Source organism: Sinocyclocheilus rhinocerous, unplaced genomic scaffold (assembly GCF_001515625.1).
Source record: "Sinocyclocheilus rhinocerous isolate Xijiao unplaced genomic scaffold, SAMN03320098_v1.1 scaffold1156, whole genome shotgun sequence".
Lineage (NCBI taxonomy): Eukaryota > Metazoa > Chordata > Actinopteri > Cypriniformes > Cyprinidae > Sinocyclocheilus > Sinocyclocheilus rhinocerous.
Genome location: NW_015630041.1, coordinates 869,755 through 892,848, shown reverse-complemented (window position 1 = coordinate 892,848; position 23,094 = coordinate 869,755). Strand labels below are relative to the sequence as shown.

General features: G+C 37.7%; 2 protein-coding genes across 4 annotated transcripts in view; one reads left to right on the top strand and one right to left on the bottom strand.

Moving 5' to 3' along the window:
• Window positions 1–464: 464 nt before the first annotated feature.
• Window positions 465–7,079, bottom strand: LOC107739894 (MKKS centrosomal shuttling protein). Of its 3 annotated transcripts, none has more exons than XM_016552140.1 (5): window positions 7,050–7,079; window positions 5,393–6,337; window positions 4,761–4,942; window positions 2,337–2,447; window positions 465–1,072 (listed from the first exon to the last, which is right to left on the bottom strand). In XM_016552140.1, the coding sequence occupies exons 2-5, from the start codon at window positions 6,300–6,302 to the stop codon at window positions 674–676; spliced, it is 1,602 nt and encodes a 533-aa protein (XP_016407626.1). In that variant the 5' UTR covers window positions 6,303–6,337; window positions 7,050–7,079; the 3' UTR covers window positions 465–673. The 3 variants fall into 3 exon arrangements, with proteins under 3 accessions (XP_016407626.1, XP_016407624.1, XP_016407625.1); XM_016552138.1 differs by having other exon boundaries at window positions 5,393–6,378; window positions 7,050–7,071; XM_016552139.1 differs by lacking the exon at window positions 7,050–7,079 and having other exon boundaries at window positions 4,761–4,909; window positions 5,393–6,518.
• Window positions 7,080–7,291: 212 nt separating this feature from the next.
• The window catches only part of slx4ip (SLX4 interacting protein), a 52,187-nt gene continuing 36,384 nt past the window's right edge, over window positions 7,292–23,094 (top strand). The window contains exons 1-4 of the mRNA XM_016552086.1: window positions 7,292–7,573; window positions 7,659–7,708; window positions 17,207–17,296; window positions 17,625–17,751. Of these exons, the coding sequence (XP_016407572.1) occupies window positions 7,682–7,708; window positions 17,207–17,296; window positions 17,625–17,751 (244 nt within the window). The 5' untranslated portion in view covers window positions 7,292–7,573; window positions 7,659–7,681. The remainder of the gene's footprint in view (window positions 7,574–7,658; window positions 7,709–17,206; window positions 17,297–17,624; window positions 17,752–23,094) is intronic.

Sequence of the window (23,094 nt, the reverse complement as noted above, 5' to 3'; positions counted from 1 at the left end):
GTCCTATGTCGTACAGTGAGAGAGGTTCAAAGACAACCGTTGTCACGGTCTTGCGACCAAAGATAGCTTACGATCATTTTCTGACAGTAGTGTCAGAAATTCAGCATGATCATCGCACAGTATGTTTGTTGCTACGATCCACGTTTACTGACCAGCCAATAAAAATGCGACAAGTATTAAAAAAAAAAAAGTACCCTCTAACATTTGCACCTTATAGTGCACTAATTGCCTTGGAGCTACCTGGAGATAAGTGCCTTTCTCAAAGGCACATGACACAATGAAGATGACTCAGGCAGGGTCCAAAATTAACCTTTTGTCATACCTGTCAAATACGGGTGAACTGAAAAAATTTACCTACAATAAACCATTTTTAGTATCCATTAAACTTTATTTTGCTTAATTTAAAATCTGTCCTATGATAGCAGATTTAGCTGCTTGCATATTTGCAAAGAGTTCAGGTAATTGTGACTCTTGCAGCATCATATAAGAAATGAGACGGTCTCTTCCTCATGTTCCTCATATTTTGGTTTTGGTGGTTTAATGTAAGGAATATTTAACATGACTGTTGCCACATTCAGTTCTGTTAAAGAAAAAGTCTTAGAACAACATTTGATGATAAAATACATCAAACCTACAACCTTTATTAAAAGCACAGCTCTTCATTCATCAAAATTCAATTGATATCCTTAATTATATATTTTACATCAAGAACAAAATTAGCCATCTCGACCGCCACATTCAAAGCATTGAGTTTGGCAGAAAATGAATCTAATATTTTGGGATGACTGTCAGTGTTTTCCAGGGAAACAGGAGAGAAAGTGTGGTAAGCTGTATTTAGAGGGGTCTTCTCCAGGTTGGATCTGTCCTCCACAAGGCCACAGCTACAGGTTTTGGAGTATATATCTGGGACCCAGCGATGAGCATATGTCAGGTCAATGAGACAGTCCTGTCCATCATGCTCCAAGGAAAGAGCCACTGATTGCAGAGAGCTGCAAAATGCTTTGACTGCCATGATGAACTCCGAGTGAGAGATGCACAGAGCCTGAGCTATTGTTGAGGCTTTGGAACAATTCTGTGAAGTAAGTGAAAAAAAATATTAAATACAGCAGCAAGGAGAAATTACAGAGTACACCAAATGCCATGTCCATTTTAAGGGAGAATAGATTTGTTTGGTCATAGCTCCCCTAGTGGCCATTTTAGGTCATTCTAAATAGGTATGAGTACAGTCATGCCAAAAGTTTTGGCAGTGACATAAATTTTGTGTTTTGCAAAGTTTGCTGCTACAGTATTTGTAGATTATTTTTCCACATGTTTCTATGGTATACTGAAAAACAATGATAAGCATGTCATACGTTTTAAAGGCTTTTATTGGCAAAAATATAACGAGTCAATATTTTCAGTGTTGACCCTTGTTCTTCATAACCTCTGCAATTCGCTCTGGCATGCTGGATATTAGCTTCTGGGGCAAATCCTGACTGATGGTGATCCATTTGATAGTGATTTCCCCTGACTAGTACTCATTCACACTTTCACATGTGCTGCTGATATGATTAGTCAATTAATGTTAGCTGATCATTTTGTGTCAGGATCAAAAAACAGTGAAAATTGTTTTTTTTTGTGAAAAGTTCATTTTTTGGCCAATGAAGCTTTTAGCAATTATTTAAAATGCATCTGATCACTGTCACTGCCAAAACTTTTGGCCATAACTGTAGATTTGCCACTAATTAATAATAAAAGTTAAACAACATTCAGCTAAATAAGTTAAATTGGCATCTTACAATTTTGTGTGGACTGGTCTGAGTATGAACTCAGACTTTAACTAGCATGGCCTCAAAATTATTTAAAATTAATAATAATAAAAAAGAAACAGTATGTCGGCAAACTAAAAAAATTATTTTATTCCAACCAAATGCAATGTTTTGACATCAGGTGCTTCATGAAGGCCTAACTGGATGAAATGTTGTGCCTGGTTGTAATAACATTTTCTGGAGCTTTAATTACAGCATGTGGACTTCTGTTGTTTATTGTTGTTGTTGGATTTTGGATGTGCACACCGTTTTTTTGCTCAAAATGATTTAACTCAAAATTGGGGACAATCCAACAAAAGCTGTAAGGTATCAAAAAAGAAAAAAAAAAGAAAATTGGAAAGGTTTAAAAATCTAGTCAGGCAGAAATGTGGCGCTTGGCAAGCCTTGAAAATAAATTCCAGTTAATCCCTCTGAAAAAGTAATGCATAATGCATGAATCTTTTCATAAAATTCTGACAAGTGGAACTTTCTATTCAATACTGTAGAAATGTAATTGAATGTGATGTGTAACTCAGTGGAATAGAATACCATGTGTGTGATGTGGGTGGCCAGCAGTGTCTCTGTACAGCCTCCTCCAAGCAGGGCGTAGGGCTCCCTCAGAGTCAGTCGCAACACATGTTCTGCTCTCTTGCATGTCATCTGTCCAACAAATGGAACAATGTTCATCAAATGAGAGAAGTGAAAGAGGGAATTAATGCAAAAAATTTGAATGAATAAAACGGAGTCCAGTAAATCAAAAGTCATTTGGAAAATGGGGAACTTAGTATCACAAAAGCCGTTTGCACCTCGCTCTTTTGTCACTTAATATTTTATTTTGCTGCGTCAATCTGTTAAATTACTTAGTATATAAAGCCATGATCCACACTCAACAAAAATAGTCTTCTTTTTATATTACATTCATCACCAGTAGGACAGAACACAAACGTTTCGGCTGAAAGCCTTCTTCAGTGTGTTAAACAATTCAATCCCTCCACCCACTTTTTAAATCATTAATTAAATTGACATCATCATTCATTAACTAATCTTCAATCTCTAAAAGCACACGTAATCCATTTAAATGCTAGACAATTTCCATTTGTATACAACACAAACCTTCACATCCATCAATACATTGCATAATACACCCCTGGCTGGAACATGAATTACATATGATCCCATATTTATCACAATTATACAATCAGACAATTTAATTAATAAAGCCGAAAGTGTTCTGTCCTACTGGTGATGAATGTAAAATAAAACGCAAAAAGAAGACTATTTTTGTTGAGTATGGATCATGGCTTTATATGTAGTACTAAGAAAATTGGAACTTTAAAATACAAGAAACAAAATAAATAGCTTGGAGAACTAACAGAGAGGGAAGAATACACCCAAAATAAACCCAACAGAATGAGTGCAAAGACAGTACAAACAGGGTTTATTAAAGGGGTCATATGATGTTGCTAAAAAGAACATTATGTTGTGTATTTGGTGTAATGCAATGTGTTTATGCGGTTTAAGGTTAAAAAAACACATTATTTTTCACATACTGTACATTATTGTTTCTCCTCTATGCCCCACCTTTCTGAAACGTGTTGATTTTTACAAAGCTCATCGGTCTGAAAAGCGAGGTGTACGCTGACTGGCCAGCTATCCAGTGTGTTGTGATTGGCTGAATACCTCAAACGTGTGATGGAAATGTTACGCCCCTTACCATATTGTGATGCCCTGTGTCCCGGCGCGACAAGACAAAACCAATAAAACCCATTACAAACGAGGCATTTGTTGCATCCAGTGGGGACATAATTACTGATTATAATGACTTATACTGTCTTTTTACGCGTTGCGTATCGCGCTGCGTAAACATAAAACCATGTCTGGAGAAACGACAAACGACAAGTGCTACTCTACACTGCTCAAAACTCGCGTTTGAATCGTCAGTGGCAAATTCTTTAAATATAAAATATGTACTTACAGGCTGTGAGTCAGAAGCACCAGACTGTCCTTGCAAAGTTGGAACTGCCCCATTATAAATAGCTTGGAGAACTAACAGAGAGGGAAGAATACACCCAAAATAAACCCAACAGAATGAGTGCAAAGACAGTACAAACAGGGTTTATTAAAGGGGTCATATGATGTTGCTAAAAAGAACATTATGTTGTGTATTTGGTGTAATTAAATATGTTTATGCGGTTTAAGGTTAAAAAAACACATTATTTTCCACATACTGAACCACTGATTTCTAGTTGTCTCCTCTTTTGGAAGGCCAAACAAAATAGTTTTGCTTTCACAATGAAACACACAGTGCCTTCACGACATGGAAGCGGCGGCAACAACAATACTACAGCGAGAATAAAAGTTACGCCTTCTTTCTTTGCGTGAACATTTGGGCAGTGTTATGCAAATCTTCCCACATCGTGACGTAGACATGTGGGGGCGTGTTAGAACGAGCCGTTTTAGGTAGGCGTGGTTGACTCTTAACTTTTACAAAGAATATCTCTTTGGATTTGAGACTTTAGTCTTTGCAACTTTACAGATCTTCTTTATGCACCAAGAGCTTGTAACCCTTCAAAGAGAAAGGAAAAATTTAAATCACATCATATGACCCCTTTAATAGAGCGGGACAATACATTGCACAATCACGATATCTGTGTTGATTTTACTTGCAAAAAAGTAAGAGTTGTGAATATTCTGATGATTTTAATGCAGCTTTTATTTGGCCATTAGTTTCCTAGTCAGATTCTTCCTTGTTTCATGATTCAAGAGTATAAAAGCATTCAAACAGATGTTTTTAAACACATCTAAGACATGTTTTAAATTTTAGCAGCAAAATGGCATTAGAGTTGGTAGGTTTCATTTTGGTGAATTATTTCAAGCTGTGTGTTTGAATTAATCAACATAAAAACTATTATATTGGTGCAATTAAATGAAAATAATCTAAATGAACACATAAAGATCTCTATTTTAACAAACCTTCAGTTCTTCCAGCATAGTTTCATTTCTGTGGCAGAGAACCATGGTGCTAACTGCAGCATCTTTAGAAGGAAGGAGCTGGAGGAGTTCTCTGGATCCACATGACTGCAAACAGAATTCTTTAACCATCCCGTAAGCTTCCACTGGGACTGAAGAGCAAAGAGAAGCAATAGCCTGAGCACCTGAAATATTAAACACAGAGTTAAAATAAAGCTGATTTCTTTTCAATACTATTGTATATATGATGTTATATATTATTACCAATATATTAATCAAAGAAGGCATGGCTTTAATTAATAACAATCATAAGTATAAATACATTTTCCCTGGCAAAAATATTTACATTTTCATTAATGTATTTTTTATGTATAAAATGTTGCAATTTTACATATTGTTATTATTATAAAAAAAAAAGGTTAAAACATAGTATTAACTTTATTTTTTTAATACAAAATGTAAAATGTGTATTATGTATTTAAAAAAAAGTTTTTCTTAATTTTTTTTAAATTTACAAAATAGGTTTTTAATTCACAGTAATTGCTGGACATATGTTAAACCTATATTAAACTCGGTAACAGCTCTAAACTGATAGTCAATTCTATAAATATACCTTACCGTTATTAAATATTTACCTGTTAACTGGACAAACGGTTCCATAAGGGCTAGTCCAAGCCTCTCTATCACAACAACTCCATGTTTCCTCAAGTAGTGCTGGAGAATTGGATGTATTACTTTTTGGCATGCAAATAAGTTCACTTTGTCCATAACAACTTGTTCCCCAAGCTTCAGGAGCTGCTGAAGGAGATCACGCTCTGGGTCCACTCCTCTATGGATCTCCAAAGTTACATCTCCAACCTCAGAGATATCCCCTGACAGTGATACGCTGAAAAGCACCACCTTAAACGGACCAGATCCCAGTCTCTCAAGATCGGCATGCTGAAGCATCTCAGGGACATCCACCAGCAGTCCTGGGAAAACCGAAGAATCGCTCACTGATTGGCCCTCAATGCCAATGGTGACTGTCCTTCCAAAGCAGCTCACGCCGGATGAGTTGCAATGGATGGAATACAAGAAGGCCTGTGCGATCAGTGAACTGATATGCTTTGTTTCCCTGCTATTCAACATACAGGCAGGTTTGCTGGCGATCATGCTGCGAGCCAGTGCAATGAGTGAACCGCTGTTGCTGAAGTCTACTGGCACTTTACAACCACAAGAGTCTCCTTTAAGATACATGTTGCATTCTTCCACAAGGTGTTTGTATACCTTGGCTGCTGCAGCTGTCCTGAGGCCATTATTTTGTGTATTTTCAATAAGTCTCAGTGTGAAAATCCCCATAAACAGCCCACAGTCACTGTAACATGCGGTGTGATGTTGAACAGCAGTTGAGATCATTTTAAGAAGTGGCTCAGACATATCTACTCGTTTGAGCAGGGCTGTAGAGGTTGAAGTTGTCAAGACGTGGCCTCCAACATTGTTATGTATTTGTTTCAGTCTACCAGTAGGTCCATAGGCAGTACTGAGTATATTTCTCAATAGAGCCATCTTTTGGCAGATGTTACTGTTGGAAAGTGGTTCATCTGTGCACACAGCAGGTTTCTTCTTACAAATTCGAGACATACTATGGTTTCATTCAGAGAAATTTACTGAAGATTATCTATACAGGTCAGTTACTTTTCAATAAGCAGAAATGAATAGATCACATACTTAATAGTACAATATTATGTATGATTTTTTCTTCTTCTGTGGATTGATCAATGTTAGGGAAGCGTAACATAACATAACATATGAATCTATTATTATTATTATTATTTTAAATCAACATTAAGGTTACAAAGTTACAATTTATAAATGCATAAAGGAAACAGTATATTAGGTCCTCTCTTAATTTTTTCACCTTTTTTGCTTTCACTAGTTCATTTTAAATGGCCCCGTGATGTGATAAGTACATTTTTAAAAGTATAAATAATCTATGTATTCAATTAATATAAGGCCATGAAAACTGCACGCATAATCATTGTAAAACAGTTAGTAAAATGCTTAGCATGTCACTTCGCAAGTAGTTGACGTTAACTACCCATTGAAATCATCTTGAAATTACTTGATGGCATTACAGCAATCATATGAAAAAAAAAATCGTTCCTGATTTCTATTCAAAACAAACGAAATATCTTATAAAAGACGTGTAAAATGTACCACGTGAGCCTTGTAACTTACATACCCTATAGTGCAGCTTATCTATCAACTAACTAACATATTAGAAAGAAAAACTTTAGGAAATTAAAACCTTACGGTAAAAGCCAAGAAGATGGTGTTTACGTCTTCAACATGTTCTCATATGGTGACCAATACATGCCAGTTATAAAGTATTTAACAACAGAAACCCATAAAACACTCATTGGATTTTAAATCGCAATTATTATACATTAAATGAAAGACTATAATTTTGTTTAGCGATATATCATCATGGATATTTCACAATTTACTTGGAACAACGAAAGCGACTGTCTGGCAAAGTATGCAGCCGCCTAAATCCGACTGTGTTTCCATGACAACGGCACTCGCCGGGGTCCTAACGTCCGAGGGCAAGTTTCAAACCATTGGCGGGAGAAAATGATTAAAGCTTCTTTCATTATCGCTATTTTATTGTTATCCTCGAGTCGTTTTATTTAAAAAAATATCAATTCTATATTGTAAATTATATCTAAACAACCCATCAATATCATAAGAAAAGTCTGTGAGCTCTGCTTTAACGTTACCGCCCTTCCTTCTTTTGACTTTCTACAACTTCGTCTAACTGCATCTGTCACAAACACGTGAGTATTTCACGCTATGCATTTGAGTTTCATTACAGCCTATATTCATGTTTTCAGCAATAAACATATTTTTGGGTTTCTCTAGATCTCTGCGTCTCTTTCATCAGAATGCAATCTTCTAAATTTGTAGGCAAGGTATGTGAACATTTATTTTATCTGCTGACTGTAGAAACTTGGCCATTGCTGTAGTATTTTGTGTTAACATTATTGTTTTTCATTGTGATTAAATTAAATGTGCAAAAAGTAAATAAATAAAATATAATAATGACAGAACTTTTTATGACATTTACTTTTATGTCTTAATTATGACTTTTATCTAATTTTCACTTTTACCCAATCATTTTTGTATTTTAATGTCATCATTTTTTACTTTTTATGACATATCGGCTCTTATGTCACGATTATGACATTTTAGCTCATCATTTACATTTTTTTTTTTACCTTTTGTCTCTGAATTTTGACTTTTTGCTTCATAATTTTGACTTATGTCATAAATAATTATGACTTCTGTCATATTTATGACTTTATCTCATTTTTATCCCTTTTATGTTATAATTATGATTTAAAAAGTCAAAATCATGACAGTCATAGTTTTGATATTTGACTTTTTATGACATATTGACTGTTATGCAGGGGTCTCCAAACTCGGTCCTGGAGGGCCGCTGTCCTGCAGAGTTTAGCTCCAACTTGCCTCAACACACCTGCCTGGAAGTTTCTAGCATGCCTAGTAAGACCTTGATTAGCTGGTTCAGGTGTGTTTAATTAGGGTTGGAGCTAAAGTCTGCAGGACACCGGCCCTCCAGGACCAAGTTTGGAGACCCCTGCTTTTATGTCATGATTATGACATTTATCTCATAATTATGATTGTTATCTTATCTTTTTTTGTCTCATAATTTCGACTTATGTCATAATTACGACTTCTGTCATATTTATGACTTTATCTAATTGTCATCTCTTTTATGTCATTTGTATGACTTAAAAAGTTGAAATCATGACACATTATATCAGGGGTGTCTATTTGATGAATTAAACACACCCAATCCAACTAATCAAGTCCTTCAGGCTTATTTAAAAACGACATGGTATGTGTGTTGGTGCAGGGTTTGAACAAAACTCTGCAGGGCTCCGGCCCTCCAGGAATTGAGTTTGACACCCCTGCACTATGTCATAGTTATAATTTCCCAAAGCATGATTTTTTTTCTTATGTGACAGTAATGGGCTTCTATACATTGTAGTGTACCTCATTGTATTCATAAGGAACCTTAAGAAAACGTATGGAGACTTAAGATCAAGGCTTAAAGTGGTGTTCAGAGCAGTTGAAAAAAAAATCTACCTGTACTTCACTTTCTTAACGCTAGAGGGGGGTGGTCGCTTTAGCAATGAGTGCTCTCAGGTAGTACAGCATTGAGCTGACTGAATTTATTCATTATGTAGTTTACTGAACATAGCTCCTACTTTTTCATGTTGCCTATTTGTGATCATTAATTGTTCAGCCTGCATTTTGTTACAAACCATACGAAAAAACTTTCAGATTTCATCAGAATGTTAGGGTTGCATTATATTTTCCGTACCATCTCAGTCGCTGTCTTTTACATTGCATCCCATTTTGATGTATTTATAATCATGCATGTATCTATCCAGCTGAATGTCTCCTCCGTGTTTCTTGGCAGCGCAGATGCTGGACCGACCGTGTCTATTCACTCACATCACATGCCTGATAAATGAATGTCAGTGCTAATGCATGTCAGATGTTTCTGTTAATTAATCTCTTTTCTTTTGGTGATGTTTCATATAGTGAAGGCTTAATTCTAGTTCCTGGATGCTGCTGTGGATCACACACATCCGCGTTTAGTGCCATGCAGACTCTTTCTGTCTTTCTCCCTCATCATCTCTCCCGTCTCTTTGTTTTTCATTGTGGGAGAGCGCCACTCACCAACTTCACCCTCCCAGTCTGCACATAATGATACTGTTATATATGTTGCTCTCCCTGAGAAAGGAACTGTCATGCCCAACATTTAAAAATGGGGAAGCAAACAGTATCATCAGCTGGCCCAGTTCTCAACTTTGCTTCAGTGCTAAACAAACTGTTCTAGCTGAGCATAAGACCTGTGTCCTCATTTAGATATTAAATATTTTATTCTATCCCAGATGAAAGGGATTCCAAAAAGGTTTACTAAAAACTGAAAATTCTGTGATTGTTGACCTTCATGTCGTTCCAAACCTGACTTTCTTTCTTCAGTGGAACACAAAAGAAGTTATTTTTAATTTGAAAAATGTTCAGCTTTCTGTCCATACAGTGAAAGTCATTATATGCATAAAAATGGCATACAGGTTTGGAACAACACGAGGGTGAGTAAATAATGACAACATTTCATTATTGGGTGAACTTTTTTTCCTATTAAAGGAATATTTCACCCCAAAATGAAAATTTGCTAAAAATATACTCTCACTCAGGCCCTCCACTATGTAGATGAGTTTGTTTGTTCATCGGAACAGATTTGGAAAAATTTAGTATTACCTCACTTGCTTACCAATGAATCCTCTGCAGTGAATGGTGATAAAAACATCACAATAATCCACAAGTAATCAACATGACTCCAGTCCATCAATTAACGTTTTGTGACGTGAAAAGCTGCATCTTTGTAATAAATTCATCAATAAGTTTTTAACTTCAAACGTCTACCCATAACATTGCTTTCTCCAATGAAAATGTTGAAAAATATGCAGATATATTATATACAGATCAAGCACCGTTGACAAGTGAAAACAGTCCAAAACAATTCTAAACAGTTCTAAACAAATATGTGGACTGGTATTTTGGACAGAAGTAGCCAGATGATAAAATTACTTAATGATGGATTTTTTTTTTGTGAACACAGCTTTTCACTTTTTCACTTCTCCTGATGGTGAGTACATTTTCAGCAGATTTTCATTTTTGGGTGAACTATTCATTTAAAACAACTACAAGTACAATGTAAGAAAAAATCCATAGCAAAATGGAAAAGTTACTGGTACATTTCTGCCAGGACATTATCAGTTACATTTTAATCCTAATTCAAAATACAGGTAAAACACCTGTGTAAGTGATTTGTAGATTGATTGTTTGAAGATCCTGACTAGCCTGACACAGCAACATTAAGTTGGATGTCATGTTTCCACTGTGCAGTGCAGTTAGGCGATGAGTTACTCCCACGTAAGTTGACTCATGCTACAAGTCGAGGCCCTGATTGTCTCCTTAATGCCTCAGAAGACACTGAATATTTACACAAGACCTGCCACGCCACTCCACTGTTATACCCATCTGGTGTAGGAGATGGCGGGAGAGCATGATTCTTGTTTTTTAGTATGAATGTTAAGTGCTGGGTAGTATGACAGATGTCTTGGCTCTGGTTTATGTGCTAGGTCGACTTCCCTGGTAGATACGGACCACACACTTGGACCTCCAAGCATCCTGTTACTGTCATCGGATCAAGGAAATATGTTGTCATTTCTGAAACTGGGATTGATGCAGCTTAACAGACATGGCAGATGTAATAGAATTCTTATGTACTGCGTTTTTAGATAATGTCCAAAATATATTTTTCAATTAATTAATTACTGCAGATGTTTAGATTTTCAAACTTAATGTAGGTAGTTTAGCAGTAGTTCTGTAAACTACAGTTAAATTACAGTGTAAGGATGGTTGTTTGGTTTTTCCTGACTCCTAATACTTCCTTTTTACTAGAATTCTTGGAATCTTTCTGATATTGTTCAATTGTTTGTAGAGCTTTACCAGGTGATATTCCTGCCTGTTCTTGCTGTTGGAATTTTGCTTCTGGGTTGCATCCTTGCATATGGAAAAAAAAAAAACAGAACTCCATTCAGGTGTGCTAACTTCCAGAGATTAACTCAGAGAGCACTTCAGAGTTCCTAGAAATAAAGGCCAGCTTAGTCATAATCACACTGATTTATTAGTGGTTTGTGTTAAGTTTTTAAAAAAAAACCCTGACCCTAAGTAGTGACTCCAGACTAAAAAAAATGGTTAGGGGTTTATTGGCCCATTGGAAACATTGGCTTTTAAACCAATTACTTTAATTTAGCTAATGACTTTTCTGGTTCAAATAATACAGAATTGCCAAATAATTTTTTAACAATATAATTTATAAAAAAAAAAATGTAATGGATTGTTTAGTATCACATAGCCGAAAAATGACTTCTGGTTTAGTGAGCGAGGGAGTCCATTTCGAGTAATGCCTTTTGATTTAAAGGTCCCATATTGTCAAAACTGAAATTTCCTGGCTTTTTTCACGATAACTGAGGTCTAGGGGCTATTTAACTACCATATAAGTTTCAAAACAGTCAGTCAAGAGTAAACTGCACATAGCCTGCATAAAGTAGCTGTGATTTTTCACAACCGTTGTGACTTCCGTAAAAAGTTGATGTCAGAACTACACCGTCACCGCCTTCAGTCACCACCCGAGCACCGCCCACAGTCCCACTCTCACAAAAAACAACATAAGGTAACAAGAAATCTGTAGACGCCCCCATAACAAAAAAAGACAATTTTTTAAACCTTTTCTGATAATAAGTGTGCGCTGCAAACGCGAGCATTTTTGATGATCGTTTCTGTCCAGTCTGCTCGTTTTAACGCGTTTAACCACAGCTGTCGTTTTGTCTGGCAGTGGCAGCAGATATGCGATCAAATTTCTAATTTGAGGCTGTATTACATCGATTCTGGCACCCAACATCACAACAAGATGATATTTTAAGCTCCTTATGTAGCTGAATCTGCGCTGGTTTGAATGGGCCGTTTCCAGTTTCCCCTTTGTTTTGCTGCCTCCAGCTAGCGCTGTGATGTCGGCTGACCCTAGTTACCTGTGGTTGGCCTGGCCGTGCGTCACTCAGAAAACAACAGGCCAATCAGAAGAGAGGCTCATGAATATTAGTTAGACAGGCCAAAATCGACCTGTTCTCAGCAGAGCTCCTGAGAGAGGAGCTGTAAAAATATATTGAGATGGTTTTTGGTACTTATACCGCAAATATATATTCTTAAGGACATCGAAACCTAAAATAAAACTCTAGAAAGGTGTACAATATGTGACCTTTAAGGCTGTTTAAGTGAGTTTGATTCAAACTGATAATCAAGTCTGAATATTTTGGGGATCTGTTTAAACAATTAATTAAAAAGATGATAATTTGTTCACAAACCAGACATCACAACTCTTGTTGTGCTCATTGTTGCATGGAGCAAACACCAGCACACACTCTGAAGATGTAATTAAAGAACACCACCTCATGAGATGATATCTAAAAAAAAACACATACCTTTATAGTTTTTTTCTAGAACTGTAAAAATACTGTCAAAGTTATGGTTTTCATAAGTAAAACTATAAATTACCATATAATTTATCACGAAGAACGGTAAAAGGACGTTCCCTGCGTGACACAAGTCCTTGTGTGACACATCACATAAGACTATTTTATATAAATATTTTTATTTCTTATTTTTGTTATTACAGTGTAGTTTTTAATTTATTTTTGCAAATCTTCACTTTTTGGTCACATTTTTATTATTTTAGTTTAGTTGCTAAGATTTTGCATGGATATAAGTGATGTCTCAAAACATTTGGCTTTTTGAAGAGAGGTGTACTGTTTGACAAATGCCATAGACCTTTGTTAAAGGAGGGACTTGAGCCATATCTAGAGAAACCATTACAGAACACCTCAGCAACCCCATAGCAACATCCTGGCAACTACCCAGATCACACTAGCATCATGGCTCTGAGTTTTGCATGTAAAAAATCTAGTTAAACTTGTTTGTGTCTCATAGCTCTCTTGTTGTTTAAGATTGACAGCGCTAATATTGACCCACTCGAGGGAACGCCAAGTGACTCATGCCATACAAAATCAGCAAGTCAAGACCAAAGATTAAAATTTTTAACAGGCAACAGCAACACCCGTAGATCTAAAGAATTCTCTTAGGCTCCGGAGACTGTTCGTCGACCTGTGACGCTCTTACAAAGACGAAGACTGAGCTAGACGATGGGGGGAGTTTTATTGAGTGAGACTGCTTCTGCTGCCCTCTGTCTCTCATTCTCTCTTTCTCTCTCTCTCTCTCTCTCTCTCGCTCTCCCAGCATAAACATCTGTGGCTGGTTATTGTTAGCCCCTGAGCTAAGTGCAGAGAAAGGGGATCTGGTTCTCACAGCAGTGATAGCAGTGGTAAAAGGGCAGGGAGGTGTGGTGGTGAACAGGCAATTGCTGCACATACGCTCCTGGGCCGACTGCCCGACACTAATGAGAGAGTAAGGGCAGGAGAAAGCGCAGTTAGGGAGGGTGAAACTGATAAGAGAAGGTAACAAGGGAGCATCTTGGGAACTGAGTGATGTAGACCAGAGCCAGGAATCCAAAAAGTTGAGAGCGACCCGGTTTGCCTCATGTGTTTTCTCAGCGATTGGGAGTAGAAAATAGCACGGCTTAGCCATGGACTTCAGTCAGAGTGGCGGGGACTGATTTGGTACTGTTCTGTTTTATTGTTTGTTTGGTTTCAGGGCCTTTGTAGTGTGTTTTTGGCAGGCCATGCTGATCTGATAAAGAGTGAAAGGTAAGAACGGGTTTAATCAGGAGGTTACTGACCCACAGGAAGCCTCAGGTGTATTCAACTAGGATCAACAAACAAAAGGATATAGCAAAAGAAAGAAGCAGTTCCTTGCCTCAAGCCCTTTATACAATAATTAATTTGGTGAAGACTAAGAAAACCTTGTATGATCCTATCTGCAAAGGGTTTCCTGAAGACAGTATCCCTCTTTCTCTAGAATGTGACAAAGAGCTGTCAAGACTTTTATTGCACAACAGTGAACCATTGCAGGTGTTTAACATAAGCAGACTAATAAATCACGCATGGATGAAAAATAAACCAGTGCATGAAAAGTAACTCTGCAAACAAAAGAAACTCAGCAAACAAACCTAGATTACATTTCTGAGAAATTTCACGTATCTGCCGAGGAATTGTTTAACAGAGGTTGTGTAGCGGCTAAGGTCAGAGATCACCTCTCAATTCAGCTGTTTTCTGACAGATTTTTTTCTTCTGTAAGGAATTTCTGTTAGACATTCAACAAAACCATTGCAAAAGTAACCATTGCAAAACTTGTTATCTTTTAATACCGATCTCTGCAAATACAGCCAAGGATTTTCTTGTTTACTGGCATAATAATAGACTTTGGATGGCTGTAGTATTTGTTATTGTGAAGTTTTTCAACTGAACTATTTTGAGAATATGAATCCAAATCTGTAGATCTCTTTTATTGTAGCTTGGTAATGCAACAATGTTTAACTTGCTTGTATTCATGCAAACAGGATGGTTGTTAAATGTACAAAAGCTCAGAGTGGCGTCTGCCTGGCTCTTCCATCCAATCAAACAGGCATCTTTCAGTTTCCCTCTTTAAAGTGATTGTTCATCCACAAATGAAAATTCTGTCACCATGTGCTCACTTACTTCTGTTTTAACCGCTTTTCATTGCCCATGCAATGAAAGTCAGGAGGTCCAAAACAACATCGGACCCTGGACACTGGATGTTCACTGTATGGACAATAAATACATTTTGTGCTTCATAGAAGGAAGAAATACAGCAAAATGATGAAGTGAGAAAATGATGCAGTTTTGCAATTTTGACCGAACACCTTTAACACCAATTGCCCTAATTCTTCATGAACCAATCCTCGTCAGTCAAATTAACTCAGACCGACCCCCATATTAGGCAATCCAGTTTACTGTTTCTCTCTGTGCCATAGTCACACAGGGCCTGTAAATGCCGAGCGAACATGCCTTTCTAACACTGGGAACATTCCTACTGTCTTCTGTAATGGCATATTTCAGATTTTGAAAAGAAAGTGGAGAAAAACAGAACATCATGCGATAACGTGGTGGTTCCAGAGGCAGCATAAGAAGACCACCTTTTCACCACCTGATTGACAGTTCCCGTCCATCCCTTCCAATGCTTTCCCACGCCACGGTAATTGTGGAAGGCAGTCAGTTGAAACCACTGGTCAGTCGCACAATGGCCACAGCACAAAGAAGTGAAGAGAAAGCCGCCCAGTGTTTTCTAAAGGATCTGCTGTCCTCCACATACACACATACATAAGGATGCCTCTGTTTCTTCTTTTAGCTCTTGTGTCCGCTTGCCTGCAAAGGATTGACTCTTTCTCGGCTTCAATAGCAGCATCGGATGAGATAGTGGATTATGGAATGAATGTATCTGTAAGGATCTCAGTGAAATAAAAACAACCTTGACACACATCCTAACAAAGCTGTCTCATAGCCACTTATTCTTAAAAAAAGACTTCTATGGACTAACACAAGGGGGCAGCCTGTCCTTCAAGTTCAGCAGGGCTGCCACCAAACAAAGTGTACACAAAGCAGCAGTTAGAGGAAAATATACTTGTCAAAAACAAAGCTATTTGGCAGCACGATTTGGCCTGTCTGTGTGCTAATAACGTGCCGTAGTCCTGCTTGACTGGAGATGAATTCGGAGGTTAGAAGCCAAACGAGAATGTTGGAGACGTTTTATTTACTCAGTCACTGTAGATTCCTCCGGTACGGAGAGGCATAAATCATTGCTTATGGGACAACAGAGAAAGAGACAGAGGAGATGTAAAGAGAGAGAAAATGAGTGTAGCCAGAGAGCAGTACTGAACAATGGGCTTTACCCAACACACCCTTCTAATTCACTCTCACATCATCCCTTCCCAGCTGGCCTCGGAGAACCCAGAACATTACTGCCTGGCCCAGGTCACTTTAGGACTTCTCCAGGGCCCACTAAAATGCACACTCTCTCACTTGTGTTCTATCGGGGTTTTATCGGGCACTCTGGAAATGCTCTAGAATGTGTTCTGGACTGTGTCTGGACTGGGGAATTTCGTGTCTGCTTCCCTCTGATGTCAGCAACTCGTTCCCCCCAGTGTCAATTAAATCTGCATCCCCACGGCATCAATGCGGCCCCATCTTGCTTTGAGCTCAGGTGTTGACATGCTTCAGCGCCGGCTCCTCTCTGTCCTCTTGCGGGTGGTCCTGGAAAGGCCTGTGTGAGTGGACCAAAGCACAGTGACAGGCTTGCTATTGTGCTCATGTGTAAAACATAATCAGGTTGGTGTGGAGCGGAGATGTAACGATTGCCTAAATGGCCGCGACGGCTCTGGCTCTCCTACTCTGCCGTGACTTATTGTCCCTGACGTGCTGACGCAGCGCTCCAAGAACCCTTTCTCTTCGCTTGGAGTTCTGCAGCCTCCCCGAATCTGGCCCTCTTCTCTTCTTGTCACTTTTCCATAAAAGAACAGGTTAGCAAGAGCATCCTTTAGTAAGGCATTTCCTCAAGCTGCAAATCCTTTGCTGTGTCAGTCTTCTGCATGGCTTTGGTTTTAACACCACCGCCTTTGAGATCAAGTGTATCTGGTTACTTACATAATACTAATGAGCTGCGTTTACAAAGCTTGTAAAACTGGTGTGCAGAGAGGGGAAAGCAGATGCACAAAGACAAGAGGAAGGGGATGGAGTGACTTGCCTTCAGCTATGGATTTGAAGGTGTCATTCAATCAGCTCAGTGATTACTTCTTTTTGTTGTGTTTAAACCCCCCATCTCTCTGTCTTTCTCTCTCAAAGTGTGGGAATTTCGCCGTGCTGGTGGATCTTCATATACTGCCTTTAGGCGGCCAAAACAATGCCAGCTGGTTCTCTCCAGAGCACAGGAAGGTATGGGAATGAGGGCATGTTTCTGTTTGTTTGTTTGTGTATGTCCTCTTATACTTCAATAGACTGAAACTGCAGGAATCTGGAATTTGGATCTACTCTCGGGGATCCCCCCATCCTTTTTCTGCCTTTATAAGATATATGTTTTCATTGGCCCATACAGCCGAAAAGCTTTAAATGATTTTCCCTCCAAGGTTTAACTACATGCAGCACTTCTAGTTAAATTTGAGCTCCATGTAAAAAGTTTAGGACAAATGTCACCTTGGGAGGTTTATCTTTGTTTTTGAGATTGCAAATATGTGTGCAAACTCTTATGTGTTTGTATGCACAGGAAGTGGGCTCCCTGATTAGAGGAGCATTGGAGCTGAGGGTGAGGCAGTTTCAAGAGGCCAGATACCAGAAGATCCAGCCCAAACCGAGGAAGGATCTCACCTTGACCGCCCCGCTCTGTCTTGAAGGTATATCACACATGGGCATTGTCCCAAAAAGTAAGCTGCGTCCAAAATTGCATATAGTCTAGTAGTACTAAAATTGCTTCGAAACTTACTTTGAGACTGTAAAAAAAGTATGTTCTATACAATATGAATATGGGTAGTATGAATACTGCATCCATATTGTCAATGTCACCTGACCTATCAGTACCAGTGACCTATTAGTTGCGTCACTTCATTGACAACTTCTCTCCCATAGCCTCATGGGATATTTTAGAGTGTTCATCATATGCACACTTCAGAATCTCGCCAGAAGTAATAGGACATCTGGGTGCTCTTCACCTACTGATTTATGAATATTATGAATTTGGAAATCTCGCATACTGCTTTTCGCCTACTATATAGTAGGGAAGTAGGAATAGTCAGATGAAAAGGAATAGTCAGATGCAGGGTTAGTAAGCTTGCATTGGCAGCGTTTCATAGCATTTCATTTCTAGAGTTGTTGCTGTTTATTTGGCAATGTTAGATATCAAACTGCATCATTTAGTTTATGCCATTGGCATGTGTTCAGAAGATGGTGATGTACATACCAATCTCTTAGGTTCATTAATGTCTGCTAATGTTTAACTATACTGATTTATGTTTGTTTGTTGTACCCATTTGAACCACAAATACCACTGTACTCTTCCAATATAATACCAAATATACATGTCAGGATGTGAAATATCTGTTATACCTGCATATTTGACAATTTGCTATAGGCTATTAAAATATATAATTACCCATGATCGAGCTGCAAGTGAAGACCTGCATCTTTCCCTCACACCTACTTTAGAAATGATCTCTCCTTCATAAACATGAGATGTGTCACACTGCTTCACAGCTCGAGCACTCTGTTTATGGCTGTCCCACAGCAGGAAGGGGAAGATTTCAAAACAAAGTGGAGAAATCGAGGCTATACCTGCATGCCAGCAAGAATAAAAACTAGTTGAGACTAGATAGCACTCCCCGGGAGTGTCTCCACCGCCCCCATAAGATATGAGGTGAATGTGTTTGACTTGGCTTCCTCTTCAGCATACTGTATATGTAGGCCACCACTGTTTTTCCCTTGATATTCTCTTATTGTGTTTTAACTATAATGCATTTTTACTGTATGTTGACTAAGGATGTTGAAACTACCAGGTTTTATTTATTTATTGATTTATTTGACTCATTATGAACTTCATTTGAACAACCCCAATATCAATTCTTAAAATCCCAAAGTCAGCAGATGTGTAAAAAATAAGTATTTGTGCAATATTTTCCATATTTCAGATCCCATGAGAACTTTTTTGTTTTGTTTTGTGAACTCGCTCCATTTTCTTGGTATTTCTGTAATTAGAGAGTTTCCTGTATTAGTATTTTTTACAAGATTTTTATATCCATGGACAAAAAAGTCATGAGCCAGTTATTTCTAGTGAATCCAGAAAAAAAACCTGCCTGACCAGTGTACCCTGATTCCTAAAATGTGCTATTCTTACTGTTTAGTGAATCGAATACCTTAGTGAATTAAACATACAATGTGGCCAGTATAGTTTGTTTCATGAACAAATTTAATTCAATTCAGTTATCATCGGTTTGAATTATTCTGAAAAACTGTCCTGTATGATTTACAGCATTGGTAAAGAGAGAATGAACAGTATAACTGAAATAAATGATTCAAATGATTCAGAATTAAATTGAAATCTAATCAAATTGAGTCATAAGAACGTGTGATTCTGAATCAAATCGAAAAGAGAAATCTGCTATCTGCTTTCGATTTCGTTTCACAAGCTCTTGATTGGATTTGATTCTGATATGGGTTTGACAAGTTTTTGACAAGTTCTTTCATGTGAGAAGTAGCGCAGGCACTTGGAATATTAAGGCATCAGTTTCCTGTTTGGGATTTGTCGTGTCCCATTGCGTCATGCCACAACATATCCAGTGTAGACAGGATCTGTGATTAAAATGAATTTTATTGTCATTTAGTTGCACAGTACTCGCATCCTGGGTAGACATGGTGTTAGTGTTTCACAATTCCCAAAACAAATAATTCTTATCAGCTGGCCAGATTTAGTTCGAAATGACATCACCGTTCGTACTTTGATTTCACTTGAAATGTATTGGGGCCTTAAGGGAGGTGGTTCGTTTTGCACAGGTAGCACTTACGCCTGTAAAAGGCTGACTCACTGCATGAGCCAGGTCCCGCTGAGAGAGGTAGATTACAGGGCAGTTAAGCTCATAAAAAGAAATTTCTCCTCTTTAGATGCTGCTGCCTCTCTCACGGCACGTCGAGGCACGGCTGCACTGCTGCAGAGGTGCTCATCTCTCTCTGTTCTTGTTGTTCAGCACTAATATTACATGCAGTTTTGCTCATTTTACTCATCTCCTTTCGCTGCTGGGATAAAAGTCAAAGAACAAGATAAAAAAAAAAAAAGCAATGAGGCAGATTGTTTATAGTCTGGCGCTGGATATTGGGTTTTTAGGATCTGTCAGTAGCTGGTTTCCCAGTTAAAGATTGACTTACCTCAACTTTCACCCATGATACTGTGGATGTGACCAGCACCTCTCATTAGAGATCGATTTCAGATATGTCATTAGTTAATCTGACGATCACATCATGAATCACTGCTCACTGTGTATATAACAGCTGTGAGAAATGCGATGTCTCACCCTTGGGCCAGGTGAGAGAACAGGGTTATTGTCTAATATATCAGAAAGACTGACTCATTATCTCTGACAGATAAGCATAACAAATGATGAAACGCACTCACAGGGTGTGTGCATGGACAGTCTGTCTCCTTCACTTGTGTCCATAAACATAGAATTTTAAAGTATTTTTAGGCCTCCGGCAGGAAATGTAGCTGGACTGTGACTGGGAAATACATGCAAGGGTCACATGCTCAGTGTAGAGGTCAAACACTAACCTGCTGATATCCTTCCCAGAGATATAGACATGTGAGGGTGCTCACCCAACAGATATGCAGTATCTATGTCCCACTTTTGTAAAAAAAAAAAAAAAAAAAGGGTTCTCACTGACTTTTCCTCCTTTTTAAGAAATAATGATATTTGGAGTGAGATGAACGGTATACTGTTAGCACTCCTTCCTGATTATTCCCTTTTCTTAAGAAAGAATTCCCTGTAGCCCTTTTATGACCCTGTCTGACACCCAGAGAGACTGTTTGTTGCTACGTTACAAGTGCTTTAACCTAATCTCTGATGCTGCAGTTTCAAAATAGAGTTATTAGGTTTAAACGGAGAACATGAGCTAATTAGATTGTTGCTCAAAGTTTCTGCCAAATAATTTTTTTAAGATGAAGCTAAATCAACTCGCTTGTTTTCCTTTTCTTAACTTACTCTCACCTCATTTTTCCAGGAGTACTTTTACTGAGAAAACCAGGGTCACATGCTCAGTGTAGAGGTCAAACACTAACCTGCTGATATCCTTCCCAGAGATATAGACATGTGAGGGTGCTCACCCAACAGATATGCAGTATCTATGTCCCACTTTTGTAAAAAAAAAAAAAAAAAAAGTATGATATATATATAGGAATTCCTGTATATTAAATATATACTTTGTCATACTCAACCCCTAAATTTAATGATAAATATTTTTATGACATTTTATATGATAATACATGTGATTTGGTTCATTTTCTCAGTCGGACTTAGCATAAATGGTCGATGCGTTTTGTAATGCAATTAAATTGACCAAATACCTTGTAAAGTCTACTTTGCAGCACACGTGATTCAGGTGATTGAAACGTACCCAAAGAGTTTTCCCTGCGATTTTCCCAGTCACAGAACATGTGACCACTCCAGCTGTCGGCTATCAACAGCTATTAACTCTCCCCTGATCCTTTTGTGTGAACTCACTCATACACCAGAGACATTTTTTCCCTCTCTTGTATGTGTCGGCCCACTTAAATCTACATAGTTTAATCATGCATGCATGAAGCATGGTGTTTTGTGTTCATTCTCAGCATAGATGTATCTGTTGTCAACCTGTGTGTGGCGGTTTGTGCGTGCATGTTACATTTATCACATCTAGCGAGCGTGTCACATGCCGACACATTTCCTGAGCAGTCTGTTCTGCTCTCAGCTGCAAAGGCCATTTTCCAAATGTCAGCCCTCGTAGCTTCTCCCTGATTGGCTACCTCATGCTTCCCCATTAGCTCATAGTGAGTTGATTTATTTATGCTTTGGAGAGGGCGGGAAAGGGGAGAAAGGAAAACTTGAAATCGCATCATATGACCCCTTTAAAAGATCAGTCTGGCAATAAAGTTCACGAAAGCGACCCAGTTTCGAGTGAACGTACACTCATGTGAGAACCTAATGAATGACACTCTTTGCATTCTTTCAGTTTGGAATGCAAGTCATTTGTGTGAAATTGATTTTGCATGAATCAGTGTATCGAATTTGGGCACTAGCAATGATTTTGATAGACGAAACATTGGGACACTGATGATTCAGTCATCAGTTGCAACATGACTATGTGGTTACACATTAAAGCATCACTGGCATTTATCCACAAAATTGCTGTATAACATGCCAGGACCGAAATCTAGTACTATTTGTTTTGCTTATGGTGCATCTTCAAGAACCGTTAAAAGTACTGTCTTCATGCAATATGCACTCTTCCTACTTTTATATCCACTTGAGAGACTGGCAAAAACATGACATCATTTTCAGTAAGTGAACCTAGAACTAATTTCTTATTCAAACAGTGTACAAATCTTTCTGTTATTTCTAGGGATGCATCGATATTAAGGGTTGCACCATTTAAATAGTATATTCTGTACTATTTAGTAAAAAAAAGAAGAAATTATTATTGTTTTTAAAGATTACGACAAAGGTAATCTAAATGTAAAAACAAGATAAATGAGTATGCACAATTAAAAACCCAATACTGGATGATATACACTACTGTAAAAATTTTGGGTTCAGTAAGATTATTTATTTAAAATAAATTAATGTTTTTATTCTCCACGGGCACATTAAATTAATAAAAAATTACATTATAGACTTTTACTTTGTTTTTTTTACAATAATTGCTACTTTAAATAAATGCTTTTCTTTTGATCTTTCTGTTTATCAATCCTGAAAAAAGTGTCATGTTTACACCAGTATTAGACAGAAGAACTGTTTTCAACAGTGATAATAATAAGAAATGTTTGTTGAGCACAAAATCAGTAAATATTTATTACCTTTTACTTTAAAATTGAAAACAGTTATTTTAACTTGTAATAATATTTCACAAAAAATTTTTTACAGTATTTTTGATCTAATAAATGCAGCTTTGGAGATATTCAATAAGAACCAATACAGATAGATTAAAATATATATATAAAT

Bases quoted from the DNA above. Each gene is read 5' to 3' on its own strand.
- LOC107739894 (XM_016552138.1), bottom strand. From the start codon at position 6,377: ATGTCTCGAATTTGTAAGAAGAAACCTGCTGTGTGCACAGATGAACCA. The intron at 4,943-5,392 runs GTAAATATTTAA...TTAATATTTCAG, and splicing joins ACCGTTTGTCCAGTTAACAG to GTGCTCAGGCTATTGCTTCT. The intron at 2,448-4,760 runs GTTTGTTAAAAT...TTTGTTGGACAG, and splicing joins CTATGCTGGAAGAACTGAAG to ATGACATGCAAGAGAGCAGA.